The sequence below is a fragment of the Episyrphus balteatus genome, chromosome 4, assembly GCF_945859705.1.
Source record: "Episyrphus balteatus chromosome 4, idEpiBalt1.1, whole genome shotgun sequence".
NCBI classification, from domain to species: domain Eukaryota; kingdom Metazoa; phylum Arthropoda; class Insecta; order Diptera; family Syrphidae; genus Episyrphus; species Episyrphus balteatus.
This window is the reverse complement of record NC_079137.1, coordinates 28,794,439-28,819,889: the sequence shown is the minus strand read 5'-3', so window position 1 is coordinate 28,819,889 and position 25,451 is coordinate 28,794,439. Positions and strand designations below refer to the sequence as shown.

The window sequence follows — 25,451 nt, the reverse complement described above, 5'->3', positions numbered from 1 at the left end:
ACGGTTGATGGCTAGTGATTTTGTATGTATGTATGTTGTGATGATAATTGAAAGCAAACGAAAATGCTTAGCTATAAATAAAATATATTTTTGTTTATTTAATGGTACGAGCAACTGCTATTTAAAAAGAAAGCACACATAAAATAAATTGCAAATACATTTAAATTAATGCTTATCTGATTTAATAATAATATTAATATTGGTGTTGTTTTCTTATAGTGTTTTCTTCATCTGTAGTAAATATATATATATACAGGGTGTCCCACAGTCACCGCCCCAAATAAAAACCATGGATTCCTGAGGTCATTTTAAGTCGAAAAACTTAAGAGGTAATTTTCTCGTTTTCGTCCCGTTTTCGAGTTACCACGGTTTTTATGATTTTTGCTACCTTGTCCTTTAACTGGCCTTATCTTTGCCAAACTACGTTTGATTTGAAAGATTTTTTTTACGACCAATCAAGAAATTATTACAGTTTTAATTTGTCTCAAAACTTTTTTTCCTGCGGACAACCGTTTCTCCACAATTTTGCATCAAACACAATTTTCTTCGTTTTTAAGTTGTTTTTTACACTTTCATATCATTTAAGTCAAAAAAACACGTTAATGAGTATTAAATTTTTGTGCTTTTTATTAAAGCCCCGTTTATTTTCATAAAGAAAATAAGTTTTATTTCATAAAAAAGGCTACTGAAAGTAATTAAAAAAAAAAAAACAAACTGAGTGAATTAAAAAAAATAATAATTTTTAAATAAAAAATTAATTTAAATGAATTAAAAACTTTCTCTGAGCTATTGTGGTTAAGAAAAGAACAAATAGATAAAGCTCAGAAAAAGTTTTAATTCATTTAAATTAATTTTTTATTTAAAAATTATTATTTTTTTTAATTCACTCAGTTTGTTTTTTTTTTTTTTAATTACTTTCAGTAGCCTTTTTTATGAAATAAAACTTATTTTCTTTATGAAAATAAACGGGGCTTTAATAAAAAGCACAAAAAATTAATACTCATTAACGTGTTTTTTTTGACTTAAATGATATGAAAGTGTAAAAAACAACTTAAAAACGAAGAAAATTGTGTTTGATGCAAAATTGTGGAGAAACGGTTGTCCGCAGGAAAAAAAGTTTTGAGACAAATTAAAACTGTAATAATTTCTTGATTGGTCGTAAAAAAAATCTTTCAAATCAAACGTAGTTTGGCAAAGATAAGGCCAGTTAAAGGACAAGAGAGCAAAAATCATAAAAACCTTGGTAACTCGAAAACGGGACGAAAACGAGAAAATTACCTCTTAAGTTTTTCGACTTAAAATGACCTCAGGAATCCATGGTTTTTATTTGGGGCGGTGACTGTGGGACACCCTGTATATGAATATAGTTAGTTTTTTCTTAAGCTAGATTTTATTACTTATAATTTTTTTTTCCATATTTGAAATATATATATATTTTTTTAGACTTGTATGTTGATTATTTTTTTGATAGCAAAATAAAACTGATAATAAACTGATGATAAACAACTGCAATAAACAAATACAGTAGTCCGAGATGAAAATTTTCTTTTTTTTCCTTTTGTTTTATTCTGTATTCCCTATATTTGTTTTTATTTTAAACACTATCAAAAACAAATCAAACGAAGATTATTTATGACTTATGATTTTTTTTAGTTGTAAAATTAATAATATAAAAATCTTTATATTCTGTTTTTATTTGTAAGGGTCTCCTCTTAATTTTTTGTTTGAATTAATATTTACGTTGAGTACTAAATGTATTTTTTGTTTTTTTATATATAAAAATGTAATACAAAAAACTATTTATTTTTTACCTAAATATTTTGTTGTTCTGTGTCTGTAAAATGTAGAATAAAAATAATAAATAAAAGTAAAGTGCTAGTGTGCGAGATAAAAATGCTCAAAAAATATTGTAGATATATTAAGAGGGAGAAGAATAAAATTATATTTAAAAATAAAACACAAAAAAAAAAAAAAACAGAAACGATAGAAATACATATTTAAATAGATTAACAACATAACACTCGTTTGTATCGACTATTATTTGAACTTAAAAACTAATTTTTCTGTGAGGCTATATCTTTAAATAAAAACAAAAATATTTTGCAGTCCATAAAAAAAAAATGTAAGAAGAGAAAAATACGACGCATTGATTATTATTATCCAAAACCATGAACAAAATATATTCATAGTTTATTGTTGTTTAAGAATTTCTTCTTGTTCTCATTATCATCTTCGTGTGGTTTATTATTTTGTGTGATAAATAATAATACATATAGAAGTATGTGGGTCGGCTCAAAAATTGGTAGTGGTAAATGGTGCTGCTGCTACTACGATTGTGTGAATCCTATTATGAATGGTATGGCGTGACATATGTTGCTGGGAAAATTCCTTTCCTGTTGCCAATTTCGCCATTCCACCAATTGTCATCGGAACGATCAGTGACTGTGATGACGTCACCACGTCTAAAATCTAATTCACCGGATTCTTGTGGCACAAAATCATACAAAGCTTGGACGAGCATCTGAAAAAAAAAAGAAAACAAAAATATATGAGACAATGTTTTAAGAAACACAAAATTATGGAGGTTGGAGATGTTTAATTTGTTAAAACAATATTAGACTGCTTGTATGGATGGCAAGTTAAAAGTAAACAAATAATAAAATATTTTATGTTTTCAAGTTTCAACATAAAATACTAACAGCTGTGAAAATATTCTTTTGTTTATGAAGCTTTTTTATGTACATAGAATGAGTTAGGAATATATAGATTTTGCGTTAACGTGTTGTTTATAATCCGTAAACAATACCGAAAGATTTCTTAAACCCAAGCAAAGCAGTTTATGACTTGTTCAATTATTGTTTCATCTCAGAAAAACTTATGCGAAAAAAACTGAAAAAAACGACGGTACTTGATTAGAAACAACTATTTAAATTTTGATCAAAACGATTGACACCTAGGAAAAAAACGAAAACTAGAAACGTGACACTTGAGGATTATTTTGATTTTTTAACATGTTTTTGCTTGCTTTATAGGCTATAATATGCCATTAAAAATTTAAATTAAGAAGTTGGAAGAGTACAAAAAAGTGCCATACCGTCCGCCAGTCTGTGCGTTCATTTGTACATAGAGCGAAGACCTACAAGTATGAATGAATTTGCTTAAAATTCGGTGTAGATAATTTTGATGTACTACCCTGATTAAATGACGTTGGTAACCTGTTACAATATTTTTTAGTTTCTAGTTGCAGTTTCGTTTATCACCATAAAACTAAGTAATTCTTTCCAAAAATAAAAAGTTAACGGAAGAATTTAGAAATAAGACATATTTAAAAAAAGTTTTTTTCTGTTAAATTAACTTACGATGAAGTCTTTTTGAAACATAAGGTCTTTAAAATCCTACTTATATGGAACGGCAAAAAATGGCAGTATAGAGAATTTCATAATTTCCTACAGGTTGCCATTTAAGCAGACCGAAAAATAAAAGAATGCTGCCTAAAACGATTTTCAAACCCAAACAAGCAGCCAAGCACTACATACATACATATATTGTTCCATTGTCGCCCTTAAAAAAAACATCTCAAACCCTAGTTTACCGCACGCAAAATAATGCAATAACCAATCTTTGGGGCTTACGCGAACCTCCGGAAAATCATCTAAATCGTTTTGATGAAATAAATGCAAAAAACGTCAAGAAAAATTAATTTTGTGCACTGACTTTTCATCCCAGCTTGAATGAATGATTTGGAAAAAAGTTATAAACATTCAAATTGTAAACTAGGGCTAAGCATGTGCAGATTTAAAAATCAAAAACAGGTTTTGCAATTTATTCCTTTACAATCGGATTCAGAGAACTTCGAATTACTTAACAAATATATATAGGTAAAATCAATTTTAGTGCAAAAGTAAAATCGGGTTTTTGCGAAGATCGTCTTTGAAATCCAATATATGATATGTAATAATAAAATGATTGATGTTCACAAAGACTTGTTTTTCTTAATTCCCCAAAATGTATATAACGAGAAAAAACCTTTCATTAATGATTTTTTATGCCATTTATGTCGAAACAATTTTTTGGATATCTTTACTGAATACCTTTCTTTTGATACAATAACTCAAATGCTTAAAATTGTTTGATTTTTTGGTGAATAGGAATCATGCCGAATTAAATGCAGATTTTCGTTTTTTATATAAATGACAAATAGTGAAAGTTAAAGCATAAAATTTCAAACAAGACAAACACACATGCATCCCTGCAGACGCACGGTCCAAAAAAATATGGAAAGGGTAGTAAAAATGTGTTGAGAGTGTGGCTATTAGTGCTATTAATTCGCTAAACACATCAACAACATTCGTTTGAAATTACCATATAACAGAAAAAAAATTTTCATAAAATATGCTATGTATATTTATTTTTTCGTAGTAAAAGACAATAAATAGGAGTGCCAATCGGTGCTCCGGTTAGAGTCAGCTGCCCATTTTTTTATGTTAATGCCTTTTTTACTTAACATCATAGCCCATTTCGAGATTATTTCATTAAGGGCTCATCTCAGAAGATCTGATTTTCTTTCAAGTTACTGAAAACTTGTATTTGTTATTTTTACATGTTTTAAGTTCAAATTCATAATTAAATCGATTATTATTTTTAAACAAGTCCATTTAGAAAGTTTTTTTGTTAAACCCACAGTTTTAGTTTTTATGAATTCAAATCTTATAGTCGGAGAGGCGACTGTCGAGTTACTTAGCTCATAAGGTTAGAGGTTAAAATTAGTGTCAAATGAAAGATAAGTTGATACTGAAAATAAAAAAATAGGGTTGCCACTTCTAAAATGTTAACTTCCACGTGGCAACCTTATTTTAAAGGAAAAATTGTCACATAACTAATATGTACATTCATATTTTTGTTGCTTGGACAGATAAAAAACTTTTGAAATGTCAAACAAAAGTCAAAATAGTAAAAAAAATAATATAAAGAACGTATGTAACCAAACAAATGTGGCAACCCCATCCAAATGAAAACAACACTGACCCTACACCATATTTTATATACTCTCTTCTATCTAAGACTCTCTTCTATCTAAAAAAGGTTATATGTATATTACAGCCTTTAACTCTATCAAATATTATACACTTTGGACAAAAAAAAAAGTGATTTTTGCGTTTTTTAGCATTTGAGTAGGGTTGCCGAGTACTTTAGTATTTGAGTAGGGTTGCCGAGTACTTGTCTGCTTTTGCGGGGTGGCACCCGACATATTTTAGATAGAAGAAAGTCTTAGCTAAACATTATGTATTTTATGGCCTTTAACTCTATCAAATATTATACACTTTGGCCTAAAAACAAGTGATTTTAGTGTTTTTTTAGCATTTGGATAGGGTTGCCGAGTACTTGTGTGCATTTGCGGGGTGGCACCCGACATATTTTAGATAGAAGAAAGTCTTAGCTAAACATTATGTATTTTATGGCCTTTAACTCTATCAAATATTATACACTTTGGCCTAAAAACAAGTGATTTTAGTGTTTTTTTAGCATTTGGATAGGGTTGCCGAGTACTTGTGTGCATTTGCGGGGTGGCAGCCGACGTTTTTTAGATAGAAGAGAGTCAAAGCTAAACATGATGTATTTTATAGCCTTTAACTCTATCAAATATTATACACTTTGGCCAAAAAACAAGTGATTTTTGCGTTTTTTAGCATTTGAGTAGGGTTGCCGAGTACTTGTCTGCATTTGCGAGGTGGCACCCGACATTTTTTAGATAGAAGAGAGTATTATCAAAAATATGGTGTATGGTTTAGCTTTCTAGTGCATAAAAAGTTATACTGTTTTGTTCAAAGAAGATTTTTGTCAGTGTTGTTTTCATTTGGATGGGGTTGCCACATTTGTAGGGTTACGTTCTTTATATTATTTTATTTTTTTTTTTTACTATTTTGACTTTCGTTTGACATTTCAAATTTTTTTTATCTGGCCAAACAACAAAGATATGAATGTATTAGTTATGTGGCAATTTTTCCTTTAAAATAGGGTTGCCACATGGGAGTTCCCATTTTAGAAGTGGCAACCCTATTTTTTCATTTTCAGTATCAACTTATCTTTCATTTGACACTAATTTTAACCTCTAACCTTATGAGCTAAGTAACTCGACGGTCGCCGCTTGGACTATTACCTAATAGATACTTCCATACATAAGGATAATATTAACATTTAAAATAAAGTTCAAACTTTTAAATACAAAAGATAAGTTGTCAGAAATTTTTTTTGAGTTAAAAATAAAATAAGCATTTAAAATCACCAAACGGACTTGAAATTCGGATTCAGCGTGCCCAAAAACATATAGAAAGATAGGTCTGGTTCCTGGTACATGACACTTTTTTTTTGTGTGCCGGTGTAGTTAAATAATTTTTTTTTTTTACTTTTCCACTAATGTCGTTTTCGATTGGTTTCACTCAAGAATTCACTCATTCATTTTTTTCAGCCAGTGTTCTTCATCAGCAAAAAAAATCCTGTGTCAGATAAAAAAAAATTACATTTTTTTTCTGCGATGATGGAATATTTTTATTTTACAATTATCAAACTAAGGGTGTGTGTCAATCAAGCTGAAAAATACCGATCAGAAGTATAATGAAAAATATACCAAAAGTAAAACTAAGTCCGCTTCTACACAAAGACGCAAAGCGCGAGACGCACATAAGAGCAAGGGAGAAACAAAATTAAAAAAAAAGGGAAGAATAATGTTCTACCGTGAGTCTCCGGTAAAAAATTTTGTGACTCTTTTTGACGTTTCTCTTTGATCTTGTTCTTTTTTTTGCTGTTCTGCTTTAATTTATTTCGTCGGTCGCGCAGTCTGCTTCGACGGTTGTGTTCCTGTAGAAGACGTCATACGAAAACAAGAACAAAATAAAACCAAAGAAAATAGCTGTCAAAGGACCCCGCACATTTTGTATGGGAAGTGGCCCTCGGTGAAATTGTCTTGATCAAAAGTCGATATGGGCAGAAAGTAAAAAAATGGACAGTTTTTAAGATAGCGGGTTTTTTTCGATGACTATCTCAAACCTTTTATAATGTTTTGAGTCATTTTTTTAAAGGAATTCATAGGTTTTTAGGGTCGCTGAATCCAAATCCGAAGTCCATTTTGCCTCATCAGGTCAAGTTTTCAAGATAACCTCAAAAAATGTCACAGCCTCAAAAAAATTTTTTTGTTTTGATCTGGGAGTGCGACTATATTAAATATATGTTTTTTGAGTCGCTGAAACCAGATTCGAAGTCTATTCTTTCCTATCACGTCAGGTTTTCGAGATAACCTCAAAAAAGCTGTTCGTTACCTTTTTGAGGTTATCTCAAAAACTCGAAGTGATAGGATAAAATAGACTTCGAATCTGGTTTCAGCGACCCAAAAAACATGTATTAAACATAGTCGCACTCCCAGATCAAAGAAAACATTTTTTTGAGGCTGTGACATTTTTTGAGGTTATCTTGAAAACCTGACCTGATGAAGTAAAATGGGCTTCGGATTTGGATTCAGTGACCCTAAAAATTTTTTTCAACTCATAAAATTTTTCCCTAGGCCTGTTATCACTATTTTTTTCAAGGAAATTCTCCATTTTTGCCTTGTCACACACACAATTACAACAAAAAAAAAAAATTACTCTCATTATGTTCTTTCACTCCAGAAAAAGGAGTACAAATTAATAGAGTGAAAAAAAAGAACTAAACTTCGAAAAACGCTAAAAAAATGAAGCGTATTTTGATAAGGTTTCCTTAAATTCTATGTGCCTTAAATTTTACTGAGTTATGCTATTCATTAGTTTTTCAAAACGAACAAAATATAAAAATGTATTTAATTCATGTTTAAAACTATTTCCGTTGGCGCTAGTTCATAATAAAAATTGATGATTAAGCGTCTAATACTACGAATATAATAATGTTAATGGGCTATGTGTCACACATTTCACATGTAAAGGTTTGGTTATCGATTCAAATTGAGCTTTTGCACGCTATTGCGTTAGTTTAAATTTGTACGAGCATTATGAATGATTTTTTAAATGAATTATTATGGTAAGTTAAATATTGTTAGTTTCTAATATTCGAAGAAATTTAGTTTATTGATGAGAAACATAAAAATAATAAATTAATTAAGCAACTATTCTCCTTAATAATATCTATTGCGACGATAATTTCGTCTTAATTGTTTGTCATATAAAAGAAAACACATTTAATTGTGGAAAGTAACAGTCATTATCATTGAAGTTATTTGCGATTGAATAAAGAACAATTAAGTTACAGTTGCAGATTCAAATTAAAGAATTTTACAGGAATCATAATGTATTTCTAATTGATTTAAAATTAAAAATAAATAAATAACCACTGCAATAGCAAATTAATTGCTTGTTTATTACAAAAGCTACGAAGAAAGTAACAACAATTATCCTAATGAGTGATTCATTTTACGTTTGCACATGGCAAATAGACTACGCTTATTAGCTTATTAACCTATTCTAGTCTATACATACCTCTTCTGGGATCATATCTCTCAATTTTACATCTTGTGATCTTGATACTGATGCCGATCTGTGGTATTCAACCAACTCATTCAATGAATTGAATTTAACCACCCAGAGGAAGAATTTACCTTGTGCGTCACGTAGAACTTTAAAATGTTGCACACCATCGGGGCATCTGTAGGCAAAAAAAAAAAATGTTTATACAAATAATACAGTCGACTCCCTTACTCTCTACGTCAACAAAAGACCAATCCAACTCACTTTACAGATAATGAAAAATCTCCGGGACTTGATTCACTAATTCGGATTAGAAAAGCGCCTTCGTGTTTGTTTGACAATAATTTTTCAGCATCTGCTCTCGTTATTCGTCCATAATACCAACTGGGTGGATAGAGATAAGAAATAAAAAAAAAGATTAATAAAATTCGTAAATACAAGACAAGTTCCTTGGCCCTTACTCGTGATTTTTCATTTCTATATAGTTACTAGGTATGAGTCCCTCTTTGCCATCGAGCTCAGCACGATACCAGTTTGAGTCATCTTCCATATTTAATATCTGAAAATGGAAAAATAACAGAAACAATTTAATAAACAAATATATTACCATAGTATTGAAAATAGAAAATAAAACGTTTAAACTTCTCTTCTTAGGTGCCAAAATAGATATCCGGCGTGTTTTGTCAAAACAAAGATTTGCGTAGAAAATACAAACAAAAAATCTGAAATATCTTTCTTTTTTGTGAATGACCAGATATTTCTGGGTCAAATATTTATTCGCCTCATTTATTTAAAAGCATACCGAAAATAATAAGGTGGAATGTCGAGTCGCTAGAGCTTGCTTCTTAAGTTCTTTTAAAAAATCTGAACCATTAAAGCAAAGGTACCTACATATCTTCTGCAGTAGATTAGATTTGTAATACAATTTTTTAGTATTTCAAGAATACATTTTTTAGTCGTTTATGAACATTGTTGTATAAACAATATCGTAGTGCTTTTACGACAGCTACAGACTAAATTTTGATATAACAATATTTCACACTTAAATACATTTTTAAAATACTACAAATATGTACTGCTATCTATTTTTTGATCGAGATCGATTTTTTGATGAATCCATTACATGACTTTAATAAAGTGCAAGTTGAATAAAGAAATGAAACAAATTTTTTTCAATTCGATTTCAATGGAATTTTTATTCATCAAGAGACTTCGTCCATTGTCACCAATTACCTTACCCACCCAATCGATTTTTTTTTCTTCTTGCAGATAAATTCACTTTCTACAGTTGTTGTGTTATTTTAAGAGTGGGGGAGAAAGTAAGTGGGTCGTAAAATTTCATAATCAACTAAAAGTAATCAACACGATGAAAGAGCATTTATTGCGTGGCAGATGAATTGGCAATTATTTATTGTTTGTCAATTAAATGGAATACATATGAGTGATGGAAGTTTTATTTGGATTAAACATATTTATAGAGAGTATGTATTGGGGGATTGTGAACGATTCTTAGAAGATATAATGTTTTTTCAAAGTACATATTGTAAAAACTAGGTCATAGAAACAATCAAAGAGCAGAAGAAATAGAAATATAAATATTTTTGTAGGAATAGGTACAAAAATGACTTAAAGTATAAACGCATGGAATTTTTATAACTCTAGATCATTTCTTATCGGCCCAAGATCAATACCATGCATAGGAGTGGCACTGCTTGGATACTTCTATGATGCTCAAAATTCTCACTCACTTACTACTGGTCGAGTGCCGGTCGCCAGTTGAGTGCAGTCAGCTAACCCAACGACTTCTACTGCACTCTTTGTGGAAGGGTCTTAAGTAGGCTATAGGGTCTCAAATTAAAGATTTTTACGAAGGAGATAAAGTAAGTTATACGGAATTTGGCTAAAAGCCACTCAAAAATGATGGTGGTCATGTTAGGATTTTTAAACAATCACTCGTTAAGTTAATATTGGATGTGCATTTTTATGTGGAGCGTAAAATGCACACTAATGTGTTCTACATTATAAGACAATAAATTCGTACAAAGAATCAGAAGAATCTTGAGTTTATCATAACTGTATAACTCTCGTAATTTTATTTGCCAAAACGTCTTTGCAGTTCGATATCCGAACTAGAGCCTACTATTGCACGTGTATTAAGGTACACGTGCTACACGTGTATTTAAATAATTCGTGCCGAAGCACGTGTATTTGTAAATACACGTGTATTTATATTTACACGTGTATTTATATTTACACGTGTAAATAGCGTTCGAACAGGTAGATTTGGTGGCGATTTCCTAAAATATGTATTATATTGAATGAAAAGGATATTGTTCAGGTTTTTGCGGTTATTGGCTAGATTTACACATTGAAATTACACGGAAAATTTAATTGGAAATTCTTATTCAACCCTAGCCATATAAATCTTGGAAAAAAATTTTGACCCGATTCCCATTATCGTATCGAACTGAACTTTGTACACATATGAAGTTTGGATTGCAACGCAATATTTTGGGGTCCGAACTCAGGGGAGGGGCATTGGGGGGTTGAAACACCCCAAATCTATTTTATCCCATTCTAAATATCGCAAAAGCTTTTGTAGGTAAATTGCAAGAGAGGGGCTTTGGGAGCTCATACCACCCAAGCAAATTATCATCTTCTTTCAAATATTATACGACTAAAAAGTAAAAAAATAAAGCAGATTAGATTAGATTACCAAGCAACAAAACATATAAAATAATTAAATTGACTCCATGGAGTCCCTTTAAATGCCGTCCAAGGGCTCCGGTTGTTCCACCGGGACAAGAAAAACGGTTGTTTTGTTGTGAACTACATAAGTCACAGTAGGCATTTGTCCCTTCTCGGTGGGCATATTGCCATACCCAACTCCTTGGCTTCATATTTTAGTTTTATTTTAAAATTTATTTTGATTGAATTTGTCGCTTTATTTATAAAACACCTTTTACACTTTCACTATGAACTTAGTAAACCATATGATCTTCAAATAAACGGTGATTAACAAAAAAAAAAAAAAAACATGTAACAGTTGGTACACTTTCTTCTGAGAAAGACACAGTAGGCAATATGCAATTATATCTTGGAAAAATTTATTAGCTTTTTTTTAATGAAAAGGCACATCATTATTTTTAATTTTTGAATAAATTATTTATAAGGTCTTCAAAAAGTTCAAATAATATTTTTCCAATTCGAACTATTTATTTGCACAATAATCTTCAGTTGTTTAGTTTTAAAAACTTTTATTTTACCCCCAAAAAGCAAAAAAATCATTTTGTTTCGTATTTACACGTGTAAATATAAATACACGTGTATTTAATAAATACACGTGTAAATAAGATACACGTGTAAAAGTTTTTTAGATACACGTGTACACGTGTATCGGGTACACGTGTAATTAAATACACGAACAAAATCGTAGGCTCTAATCCGAACGCATATTGGTTGTACCTCCACTTCCAAAATCTTCTTTGGGCTATTAGAATACATAATACTTCTTTTTTGAATAAAATAAGAAGTTAAAAAATTAGTTGTAGTTTTTCAAAAATAGAGTCATTACAGAGAAGCACCAACAAAAATCATATAAATAGTTTAAACTGGAATAAGAAGCGAAACGGAAAATTACAACGAAAGTATTTCTCCTTAAAACTACCCGATGTAACCTATAATTTGTGAGAGGCGCTGGCTGGGGGCACCCTGTATATTTGTCCACTGTCGCACGCGTATTAGGCTGTCTTTTTGAGGCTACTTTTTTTTTTCAAATAAAAAACAGGCCTAACATTTTCGAAAATATGAAGAAAAAAGTCTCTTAAAAGATGAGCTCTTAATATTAATATTTAGAGGTGCCTATTTCTGATTTTCTATTTTCCATGTAAATAACATGGGAAAAAAAGTTGTATTTTTTCTTATTTTTGTAGTTTTACAAAAAAGCATTGTAAAAAACTAACTGAAATATGATTCTTATAGTAAATTGAGTTCCTTTTAATAGAATTTTTATATAATACTTTTAGTAATATGATTTTATGCTAGCTTAAGACCTGCGACATATAAATCAAAAATAATCATATCATAACTATCTAATCACCTGTATATCACGTTTCTTTTAATATCCCTTCTCAAATAAGTACCGTGGTTACCTTATCTGTTCAAAAATCAGTTAAGTTTTATTTGTCGATATTGTTTTATTCAATTACATCGCAATCGATAGTAAATATTGAAATTGCTTAATTGAGCTCCATAAACGTAATATTGTTGGGAACAAATTGTATTGCTGTAATCTAGCCCAGTCAGCGTAATGACTCTCCCATGGAAAGGAAAAGGGTCGTTGAACCAAATGGAGATCCATTAATGAGATAACTGGGTCAGAAACTTGCCGCACATAAAAAACGACTCATTTCATCTTTTTTTTCTATCGCATTGCCTCTATCAGAATATCTTGTGTTGTTTATTTTTAATTGCAACAATAAATAAATATAAATAGAAGCATATCTTAACAGCACAAACAAGTCGAGACATATAAAAAAAAATGTTTCAAAGTAAAATTATATCTCGTTCGACAAGTGGTATGGACACTAGACAGCAAAAACTGAAATGTACTACTGGGTCGTACGTTATTGTTTTAATTGTTGGGCCTTGCTAAGATTTTCAATTGATTTGACATTCGGTGAAAAAAAGTATCAAGTAACAAAGAAGATTTTTTCTTTTGATTTTTCCAGTGAACTTTAACCTTGTTATGATATTTCAACCTAAACTAATGTTTAGAAAAGGGAATATAGGGGATTTTCTATCTTTCTGGTTTAAGTGGCTTGGATGACTGTGTTACTATTTAAAGCTCTGACAAAGTGATTATATTAGTCGTGTTTTATTGTTGACTGTGTAAGTAACTCAGTCAAATTTTTGCACCATAAACAACAAAAAAACGATTAAATAAGAATAAACAAAAGAATTAGTTTGTTGTGGTTTAAAGGGAAATTTTTATTATTTATTAAACCAAAAAACACGTCTGAAAACTGAAATTATTTTATGGATTTCCAAAACTGCAAAAAAATGAATTTTAAAAGCTTTCTCAAACAAATTATAGACAAATACCAACCGAGTTGCTTCAAAGCGGAAAATGAAAAGCTAAAATTGTTGCAATCAATTCAGAATGAAGTTTCCGTCGTTAGATATATCCCAGCCAACGAAGACTCATAATTACAAAATAAATACAAACAATCGTGTACTATGGATCATTTAATGGCAGGTGTGATATACCTTATATAATATACCTTAAGTACAAAAACCTGTGCCGTCAGATTTAATCATAAAAGGGGGTATAGGTTCCCCTTTTTTGTATTACATGAATATTTTGAATTAAAATTGTACTCATTTATTTTCCCACAAAAAAGGAATCCGAATCATTTTAGAAATAAATCTGAAAAAGTAGGAAATTCTTGTTAAGACGGTATAGTTAGTTTTTGACTTTGTGTGTGAGAAATATTGACAAAAATAAACTTGATCATATTCAAAAAAAAGTCCCAACTAATTTTATTTGGGGTTTACCAACTTCTCACAGAAAAAACCGATTATACTTGAAATAAAGATAAATTAATTCCGTTTTTTTTATGAAACAACAACTTGCCTTTATGCTAGTATTTTTATCTATGTATGTTCATAGAGCAATAAAATTCTCCAAAGAGAACTACCTAACCTATTATAATCGAGTTTAGTTTTTCTCAATGGGATAAGTATTTTTTTTTTTTTCAATTTTATATGACTGCTTCAATTTTCGCCTGTTACATTTTTTTCAAGTTATGTAATCAAACATATCACATAAACATTTTTATTGGTAATGCTGTTGACGTCAGTGACAGAGATTACTAGACAAACTATTGACTTTTAATAATATAATAATATTTAGGCTTTAAAAATTTTGATAAACAAAAAGCGGTTCAAACATAATTACATATAAGAGTATAACAATGTTAACATTTTAAATAATTTAGGTTTGATAAAAAAGAACTGTACAGAACCAGTTTTTTTTTTCAAAAAATGTACCCAGACGCTGCATTAGTTTAAATGGGAGAATTATTGCTTTTAGCTTAAAATAAAAATTTGACTCAGTTCAGCGTTTAAATGAAATTGTCAAACCGAATTGTTAACTCAAATTTAAACCGCACACGGAACGAGTTAGGACTTGGTGCTAACTAACTATTAAAAATATACTAGTGTCTGATTACACTGTGTTACAAAATAAAAATAATGTCAATTACTTTGGAAGTGACTTACCAGAGGTTGTAGGTATTACTGAGTATCTACATCAAATTTTGGCACTTGAAATTTTTCATAGACCCTCAAAATCTCAAGTTATCGTCAAAAAACCGTTTTTCAATGTTTTCAGATTTCAACGATTTTTTACTTGGTAATTTTTCACTCAATTTCACTCAGGTCTAAATAGAGTAGTACTTGTTCTCTTTCAAAATATTTTTTCATTCTGCTCAAGCACCAAATTGGGTGTAGATTTTGTGGTCTGAATCTTAAAGTACAACATTTTTCCCCGTTTTTTAGAATTCAGAGACCGTTTTAAGCTAATTTCTCTGTTCATACTAGTGGTAGAAAATTTGTTATGGTTTTAATTTTTAGAAAAAATGTTTTTCTATGTAACTACGTTTGAAAAATTTTTATATACAGCTGTGTTCAAAATAATAGTAGTGCATGGAACAAAATAACATTTTTTATATTTACGGTGCTTCTACGGTTAAAAATTTAATTTCTTTGATGTCAAAGTTTGTAACGGTCAATGACTGATAAATGTATCGTAGTTTTAAGATGAAAAAGAAGGTGCCAAATAATTTGTCATTGACCTTTGGTTGTTCTTTCTAATTTGACCTGTTCAAAATAATAGTAGTGAAAGTAATTTTTGAAGAATTTAAAAGCGTTTTATAACTTAGAATATTTATTTTTGGTTTAAAAGTAAGTACTCATATAATTTGAACAATTTTTCAACAAAAAACGATTTGTTTCGGTTTTAATCTATTTAAAGTTCGAAGAGCAAAACACTGCAGTTCGGTTAACGGAAACTTTTACGAAAGCTGCTTGAAGAAGGAAAAACCTACTTGGAAATTCAAGGTTATATTAGGATGGTCCCCTACAATGGTAGCCAATACAATAAACTCAACGAAAGACCCGAAAAGCGCGGTAGAAAAAGAAAAAAGACCGTCGTAGATGACAGGCGTATTGTCCAGATGAGCTAAGTTGAGCCTTCTGCATCGTCGTTTCAAATCCAGAAGGCTTTAAGCCTGGATTGCAGTGCAGTGAACATTCGGAGGCGACTGTTAGAGACTAATTTTTGCGCTTGAAGTCCACGAAAAGTTCCGCGGAACATATTAAAAAGCGTATCCAGTTTGTAAATACCACATAAACTGGCCAACGAAGTAATGGCGTAACATATTGTTTACTGATGAGAGCAAATTTGTCCTCTTTGGTGGTACTGGATCTCCACAATACGTCCGACGTCCACCCAATACGGAATATGTTCCAAAGTATACGACGAAAATAGTAAAACATGAAGGGTCCAAAATTTTAGTATTTTAACATATTTCTTTGTTAACAGCGGAACTTTTCGTGGACTTCAACCGTACAAATTAGCCTCTAACAGTCGCCTCCGAATGTTCACTGCACTGCAATCCAGGCTTAAAGCCTTCTGGATTTGAAACGACGATGCAGAAGGCTCAACTTAGCTCATCTGGACAATACGCCTGTCATCTACGACGGTCTTTTTTCTTTTTCTACCGCGCTTTTCGGGTCTTTCGTTGAGTTTATTGCATTGGCTACCATTGTAAGGGAGCATCCTAATATAACCTTGAATTTCCAAGTAGGTTTTCCCTTCTTCAAGCAGCTTTCGTAAAAGTTTCCGTTAACCGAACTGCAATGTTTTGCTCTTCGAACTTTAAATAGATTAAAACCGAAACAAATCGTTTTTTGTTGAAAAATTGTTCAAATTATATGAGTACTTACTTTTAAACCAAAAATAAATATTCTAAGTTATAAAACGCTTTTAAATTCTTCAAAAATTACTTTCACTACTATTATTTTGAACAGGTCAAATTAGAAAGAACAACCAAAGGTCAATGAAAAATTATTTAGCACCTTCTTTTTCATTTTAAAACTACGATACATTTATTAGTAATTGACCGTTACAAACTTTGACATCAAAGAAATTAAATTTTTAACCGTAGAAGCACCGTAAATATAAAAAAATGTTATTTTGTTGCAGGCACTACTATTATTTTGAACACAACTGTACATACATACATATATCGCAAGTAAATACAATTTCGTTCATTTTCTGATTTTATTTCAATGAGAAAATAAATAAAACTTTCATTAAGAATCTGATTTATTTATTTAATATTCCGTCGATTTTCAAAAAACTTACGTCATCAACTTATAAGTTTTTTACACACGGTTCATGTGGTTCCAAACTGTTGACGGATGTGTTAACAAACAGAGGTGTTCCATGTTCAAGGTCTATTGATATATTAAATCATAACGTAAAAATCATAATCCGTAAAAATCATGGGTATTCCCTTAACTGATTGAAAATTTCTTTTTTTTATCTCTTTGCGTTTGTTTTCTTTGTTTTTAATTTTAACATCAATTTTCAATTTCAAAATCATAAGAATGTAATTCTCCCCGCAAGCTAGAAGCATGGTGTTACAGAAAATATTTGCATATCTCATAATTCAAACGAGTAGCTAGCTTTACTTTGGTATTTGCATGAGATATTGCATCTGATCGGTCATGTGTATCGGTTGGCCTATATAAGATTCAAGTCGCCAATCCCGATCGTCAATAGCATTAGGTGACACGTTCGTCGCACAACCAAGTATGTACTTAGATATGCAATGTTTAAGTATGATAATATCAATGTGTTTTTTTAGTAGTCAAATGGAAAATTCCACATTTCCCACGAATCAAAATTAAGTGCGCAAATTGCAAAGCAAATATGTAGATAAAATAAAATTGAAAACCGAAACATCAACTCTAGTTAAAAGTCTCTATCTATCTATATATAGCTATTGTTAGCTGGCTCCATACTCTTATTTGATTTGTTTTTATTGCACAGATATTTATGGAAAATATTTCATTGGAACTTGAATAATATGTATTTTTGGCCTTTTCGTTTTCTATTCTTAATTGTTTTTTTTTTTTTTATAGTTCGCCCTCTTCGTTATCCTCCTAATGAAAGTTCTACTGCGACTGCCGCAGTGGGAGTGTTCGTGATGAGTATTGTTAATATTTTATTGCCTATCTTTAACCTCAGTTCATGTTGGTATTTTGTATCGGGAAGAGATTATAACCAAAAAGGTAACAAATATATCGATCTGGTGTGGTTAGGATTAAACAGACTTGAAATTATAATTTGACAAAACCAATATTCATTATGTATTGAAAATTATTTACATGTTATAAAAGCAAATGATGTGGGAGGACAAACTAAAGTAGTAGTTAGAGGTGACGGGTCACTCTCTAGTGAATATTTTGTTTGAAATATTCGAGCAGAACAATTTATTCCAGTATATTAATTATAACCCCCGGTGTCTAAGATGGGGTTAAGCTAGATATTTACATTTGGTGATAGGCAATATGAGAAAATGTTCGGAAGAATAGTTGCCAAGGTATCGTAGGTACACTGCTGTTATATTGATTCATAATTAATGGATTGGAAATAAGATACTGAGTAAACAATTCGGTAAACACAAAGTTAATTGAGTATGGAATTAAGTACGAGTAATATATTTACATTTAAGAGATGAGAATAAATTAAATAGCAGAGAAATATGTCATATAGGTTCTTTGAGTTATTGTATTTATAACTCCGATTTATAGGAAGGAGCTTTTTTGCTAGTGCTTGCTTAGCATATTGAAATATTTTGTCAATTCTTAAAATATATTGGAAAAAGTCCAAACTATGTAATCTTCATGGGGATAGAAAGAAAGAACACGGGCTGTTTAGGAAGATGAAGTAATTTCAAACATATGAAGAAGAAGAGATTAAAAAAGCTTTAGCAGAGATCAAATGCGAAGAAATCAGATGCTCAAGACAGTTTAAATAAAATAAAGAGGTTTTGATATCCGTTCAAAGCTTATTTTTTTATCAGGATGACCATGTTTAATGCTGGAACACCATCATGACTGGAAAAAGACTTCCAAATAATTCGTCATATGTACTCAATATTCGGTTCAAAATATTACTTTTTTTGCTCAAAAATACACGCAATATTAGCGTTTTTTGGTGATTGAAGTAAAACAATCAATGAGTTTTCCACAATAGTCACGGGACCTTATCCTAGACATGTTTTATTGAATTTGAATCCGGATATGTGTGTGGTCAAACCAACCACTCTGGCTTGCATTATCTTGAATCAGACTAAACTGTGGACCAAATCTAGGGGTGACTGGAGCCGCATGCTGTATCTTTGGGTACTTAACGTAGGTCTAGGAGAGCTCACTTACTCCATACGTATTGCAGATTTTACTCGATGAAAATTTATGACTCTTCTCTAAAAGGTTCGTGGGTTGTCAGATAGACTTCAGCAAATCTCTCCCCAAATCTTCCCCACAAACATTTGATTCCATACCTGGACTTTAAGATCACTCCTGTCACTGTGACATACAGTAATAAAGTATAATAAATAGGATGTGCGTTAAAGCAGGCGTGTATAAAGGAATAGCTGATTTTTGTATTATAAGTGAGCTTAAGCGAGAATCCCTGTAGAACCGAGAAATGGGTAGTGGATTAGAAAGGTCCAATTGTGTAATTGATAATTTAATTAACAATGGTGACTAGTATGGTCACCTTAAAGCTTAAACGATCAGGAAGGAAGCCTTTGGTCGACCAGAGAGTCAAAAATGTCATTAAAAGACCTATTCTTTGTGAGAATTTTACAGCAAGAGAAGTTGTCGAGAAAATGAACTTGGAAGTGGGAATACGACAAGTGCAGAAAATACCAAAGTAAAAGTTGAAAACCTGTGCTCTTTATAAGACTTACACTTGTCCCCCTTCACTCCGATGAAAAGCATACGGCCTTATTCTGCTATTCGCTTCACGCGAAAGTCTAAAATAAGAAGCGTTTGCAATCTTAAACAATTTTTTTTCAATCGAATTTCTAAAACAGACGGAAATTTCGCTTTGCTTTCGAAAATAAGAGGTTTTTCAAAGCCATTTTAACATGATAAAGGAAGGAAATCTTTCAAATAGCAGAATATGGCAGATAGATTTTGGAATGAAAAATGGAACACATTTACATTCTTCTCCCCATTATCTATGCTCTCCGAAAAAATCATTACAAGTTTTTTGGGATACGGAACGGATCACCCACCTCAAAACGCAGATTTGGCCCTTCTTATTATAATAAAAATAACTTCAGAGAAAATAATTTACCGGTGAAGTCGGGAATTTCTGCCATTTTTGAAGAACTGAAGAGCCCAAAAAATGTTCTGCAGGATATTTATAATTTTTTTTTTCTACAAATGTTAAAAATGAATACATACTATGTAGGTGGGTATACTGAAAGGAAAAAAATAAAAACATGTTAAATTCCCTCCACCTAATACGCCATTCCCCATATTCCCCCAATACTAATACTGGTCTTTGATTGTTTGAAATAGGATTCAAAATGTGTGGGTACCTATTCAGGTTGTGTCCGAATTGTGTTAGGCCGTGTACGAATTGCGTTAAAATGTATGTTAAATTTTCTACCACGATAAAATTTTCACATTTGGTTGAAAAAGGGATTAAATTTATTTTTTTGCTGTGCGAATTGGGTTAAAATGTGTTAAATGGGACTTTTCCCTCAAGATAAAACAAAATTACCCTCAAAAATGGTTTTTCTTATATTCAATTAATTATTTTTTATAACAAAACGCATCTGAAAATACCTATATAAAGTTAAATACTCTAGTGTAAATATGTAAGAAATTCCCAATTTCACTAAGTTTTTTATTTTTATCGATAATTTTCCACTTCATTACGATTAAAAAGACATTTTTTATTGAGTCTTCGAATACTTATTCATAGTTGACCAGCTGCCAACAAAATAGAAATATAAAAATAAAAAACAAACAACCAATTCGTACATTTTCAAGATGAATAATAATTTGAGGAAGTACTTTGTATTTATACTTTTACATTCCTTAAACAAATCAACGCATTATAACAAAAATAATTTCAAATCTATATTGATCAAAGGGCACGGTAGTGCCCAGCCAAGTTCTCTAGCAACTTTGGCACTACACCCTTATTTACAGGAAACAACTCAGGCCATTTTCGACCCCCCTCTAATTTCCACACCAAAGATGCTAGAAATTTAAAACTCCCTACATTTGTTGAGCTGGTCAAAACCAAACCCAAAATAAAATTTCAGCCTCTTACGATGAGTAGTTTCTGAGATATAGGGCTTCAAAAATCGCAAAAACCGTAACTGACTGACTCACTCACTGACAGATCATAAAAATTATGGAGAACTTCCCGTTAATGTAGAAACTTGAAATTTTACACGGTGATATGACTTGTGGTGTATACAAAAGGAAAAATTTGAGAATTTCAGCCAGGGGGCGTGGCAACCGCCCATTTTCACTGAATTTTCATCAAATATAGAGATTTTCAATTTTACAGCCATACCAAAAAGTAGTGAAACTGTTAAAAAAAGAGCCAAGTTCTCCTATGTTGAAATTATGCTGGCACAAAAAGTACTGAAATGTAAAAGTGTACCAAGTTCTAAAGTTTGGGTTCAAATTCGTATCGATAAAATTTTGATTGTTTACTTGGCAATTTTTGAAATAACTTTAAAAATCGGTAATTAAAAGAAAATTGTCAAGAGAACAATCAAAATTTTATTGATACGAATTTGAACCCAAACTTTAGAACTTGGTACACTTTTACATTTCAGTACTTTTTGTGCCAACATAATTTCAACATAAGAAAACTTGGCTCTTTTTTTAACAGTAATGTTTTTGTTGTGATCTTTCTATCTTGATAAACGTCAAATTTTAACCACTAGTGTCAAATTTTACCCTGCTCCGCAGCTGGGTAAATTTTAACCCATTTTATTCACCACGCTAGTGTCAAAATTTAACCAAACGTCAAATTTTAACCAACATTTTAACGCAATTCGCACACGGCCTTAAAATGTGGGTTAAATCTTGAAGTTTGGTTAAATAATGACACTAGAGTGGTAACTAAAATGGGTTAAAAATTCCCCAGCTCCAGAACAGAATAAAATTTGACACTAGTGGTTAAATTTTGACGTTTCTCAAGAGAGAGAAAAAATTGCATTTGAAATTATTTTTAATTTATATAATTATGTAGCTATACCTATTTATTGCAAATATAATGAAATTCAATGAAAATGAATGCGAATTAGTTGTTTTGTTTTATTTTGTTTCCTTTATTTAGTTTGTTGACAGCTAGCTGTAAACTAGTATAAGCTTAAGCAAACTAAACACAGTGGGATTTTTTTTTTCGAAATCATAGGGGATATAATCGATGCAAAACATAAAAGTAAACCAAATTAAGAAATTTGTACCTATACTTTATTAGAATCAAGTTTTTATTTTTATACATTTCAAACTGGATATTGTATATAAAATGTATTTCCTTGAATAAAAAAATACAAAAGTGGTTAGGGAAATTCCCAAATCTTGCAGGAATTTTAATCAAAAATTCCATTAAACCCATTTTATTTTAAAGCAGTTCGGATACCAAAAACCAAAAATTTAACCCATTTTGTACAAAAGGTCAAAATTTAACCTGTCGTACAAAAATTTAACGCAATTCAGACACGGCCTAAATTTAAAAAAAAAAGTTAAAAGTCAACTTTGAGCAAATAAAACTATGTTTGGTTACCTACCACCCTCTTATCTCACCTGAATTATTTTCAACAATTAAAAATTAAAATTAAACACGATAACATTTTGAACCGATCCCTAAGGATTTGTTATTCCCCTGTCATAGAAGAACAAAAACAAGGCTAGAAATTCCCCCAATATATGCTCAAGTTACACTTAAGAACAGTGAAAACATGTTTTGAACACTAAAATTTTAAAAACATTATTATTTCCCCCATTTTACCATATATGAATGAATGAAAGAATAAAATAACCCCACAGATAATACGAAAACTTTTACCAAGAAATTTCTTCGTCATTCTATCCCCAATTCACCTTCTTTACCTATTCTATATAACAAGGGGTCGTGGTAAGAATGTATGAATGTAGAATAGATACAACGATGAACAAATAATAATATACTGAATAAAGCAATACCAAATGTTTTGACTGTTATTAGCCGGCACTCAGCAGCAGTCGAGTCGAGAAAATCGGAAAGTCCTTCACTTTATTCTCTTTATCCACGTTCTCATCCACGTCCACCCAACAACAAGCACCCACCCTACCTAGCCGCAGCAATTGTTATTGACCCCGGCGGCGCAGCGAGGTTCACCCAGCCAAGAGCAAGGCAAAACAAGGCAAAGGCGGCTCAACTCGACTAGGTAGTGCATTGCATTGGTTTGCATAGAATGGGTACTTTCAATTCGGTTTAAATGATGCACCACCAACAAAAACCTAACCAAGCAGAAGAGACAAAGGAGCAGCGATAGACTAGACCAACCGAACCGACCGACTGACAACGACAACTTGCCGATAGAACAAAAATCTACTTTCTGCTACAAGCCACCACCTTTTTTTAGCACACTATTCAATTCGATTGGAGACGACAAAAATAGAAGTATAAACAATTTTATAAAATTTATTTCAAAATATGTACAATAGAAATAGCTATGCTTTAATCAAAATAATATAACAATAATTCCATGAGTCATTTGGTCATCATACCTTCAGAGTTTGGCTCTTGCGAAAGCTGAGCTCGTCGTCGGCTGTCGCTGAAAAATCGTGTTTTGCTACTGCTTCCATTTTAAAAAACTGTTTCTCCTTTTAATTCCTTATTTTTTAATAATATTCTCAGTTGTTATCACACACAACAAAAAATATTAAAAATATTTCATTAACTCAAACAAATTCGCGATGAAAATGCGTTTTTTTTTAATATTAAAAAAAAAATCTTTCTTTTCTCGAATCAACTTGATACACCACCGCGACACGACGAGTTTAGTTTAGACGAGCACAAACGAGCGGCGGGTGTTGGGTTCGGTGTGTGTGTTGAAAAAAGCAAAAGTGCTTATTTCCTTCTCTCTTGCTCTCGTCTCCGAGCCGAATGTGAGTGATGTTCTTTTTGGAAATTCTTTTCGGGATTTTCTTGTTTTGTCTATGTGGTCACACTCTTTTCCCCCCTTTGGTTTTTCTTGAGTAGATGGTCGAAAATATATATATATACAATAAAAAAAAAAAAAAAAACAACTAAAATAAAATAAAAACGAAAGAAAAAATACTGTGTGCGTTTTTATTACTCGAATGGGTTGGCAACGTATGAATGTTGTTCCTTGTCTAGCCAACTATTCACGGTGATGTGTTAAAAAGAGAGAGAGCGAATGAGAATAGGTGAATAATTTTTTCAGTCAAAATTTGGGCAAGTTTTTTCTTTTTTTTTTTTAAAGGAATTTTTCACGATTTTATTTTGGCACTTGAAATTCTATATATCAATTGGATTGGCGGGTTTTTAAATATAATAATTCACTTTAGTCAAATAAATGCTCACTTAATCAATTGGCGGTGTATTTAAGGGGTGGAAAGTTAAAAAATTTTATAATTAAAAAAAAAATTAGAATAAGCAGGCACTCCACGTAACAAACGCCATAGTAACTACGATGAATTGGATTTGGGGATATAAAATTTTGAGATTATTGAGAAAATTGAAATAGCGGCTGGTATCGGTATGGTTGAGAGCAAGCACTTGCAGTGAATACTACTCGCTCGCACATTAAAATTTCAACTTGATTGATGTAGACGCATTTATAGTGTTGTCTTTTTCTTGGAATGTGCAGGTGAGACAAGTATACCGTTTTGGAAAAGAAAAATGTGTAATGTGTGGGAGTGAAAAAGAAATGGAAATGTTTTGATGGTGTAAATAGTTTTGTTTTGAAATTGTTTTAAATTGTTTGGCGCTAGTGAAGTAAAGAGGTTAAATGGAAAATTATAGCAGATGGTTCAATAGGTGGATAGCAAATACACAAACCTTTTATGTGAGTATTTTTGAAATAAAAGTTAAATGGGATGTGTTCAGTAACTAGGTGAAATGTGCAATTATTTCATAGAATGTTTTAAAAAACATCGCTTATAGCTATGTCGTTTTCCTTCATTCCAATTAGAGTACTAAAGGGTAGAAAAAGGCAAACAGAATTTTACTCTGGCGTAGTTCTAGTACTACGCTACGGAGTAGTCCGGATTTGCTCCAGATTTTTAGTTAGATTTATACCTATTATACGGACTTGCATAATGAATTTGAAGTTTGACATTTAAAATTTTTTTTTTGAAATTGTAAAATGCAAAAAGCGTTTCTTTCAAAGTTTTTTTTTGTTAACAAAATTAACCAAACTGGCCAAAGTAGTAAAGCCTTTATTTTCTAAAATAAAAGAGTTGTCGTCACATAAATTTATGCATAAATTCAACATTTTCTACAACACCTTCAACAACTTCTATAAGGCCTTATTATAACATCCTACGCAAGTAATCCGGTTTGTGCATTAGATAAACCCTCTGCAGGAAAACCTACGCAAGGCCATTTTAAGCTGTTTGTCACAAGCTATTAGCTTGTGGATTACCTGTGAATGAAGGTCCTATGCAATTTCGGTAAAATGCGCCAAAATGATTTGTATAAGACCTGTACTTCTTGTTATGAAAGCCAAAAAATAGCTTGCATTGACCCTTATGAAAGCTAAATTGTTACTTGGGCCTTTTCTCTTTTTTACGTTTAATATTTTTTTTTATTAGCGATATAGGTAGGGGAAATAC

The 25,451-nt window shown here is 31.2% G+C and overlaps 1 protein-coding gene across 1 annotated transcript; it reads right to left on the bottom strand.

Annotated features, from left to right (window-relative positions):
- Nucleotides 1-1,433: 1,433 nt before the first annotated feature.
- On the bottom strand, nucleotides 1,434-24,404 carry LOC129918113 (growth factor receptor-bound protein 2). Its single transcript, XM_055998462.1, has 5 exons — nucleotides 23,379-24,404; nucleotides 8,951-9,048; nucleotides 8,754-8,873; nucleotides 8,502-8,667; nucleotides 1,434-2,521 (listed from the first exon to the last, which is right to left on the bottom strand). The coding sequence occupies exons 1-5, from the start codon at nucleotides 23,454-23,456 to the stop codon at nucleotides 2,348-2,350; spliced, it is 636 nt and encodes a 211-aa protein (XP_055854437.1). The 5' UTR covers nucleotides 23,457-24,404; the 3' UTR covers nucleotides 1,434-2,347.
- Between the last annotated feature and the right edge of the window lie 1,047 nt (nucleotides 24,405-25,451).

Coding starts and splice junctions, on each gene's coding strand:
- LOC129918113 (XM_055998462.1), bottom strand. CDS start 23,456: ATGGAAGCAGTAGCAAAACACGATTTTTCAGCGACAGCCGACGACGAG. Junction 9,049..23,378: donor GCAAGAGCCAAACTCTGAAG/GTATGATGACCA, acceptor TTCCATTTTCAG/ATATTAAATATGGAAGATGA. Junction 8,874..8,950: donor ATAGAAATGAAAAATCACGA/GTAAGGGCCAAG, acceptor CTATCCACCCAG/TTGGTATTATGGACGAATAA.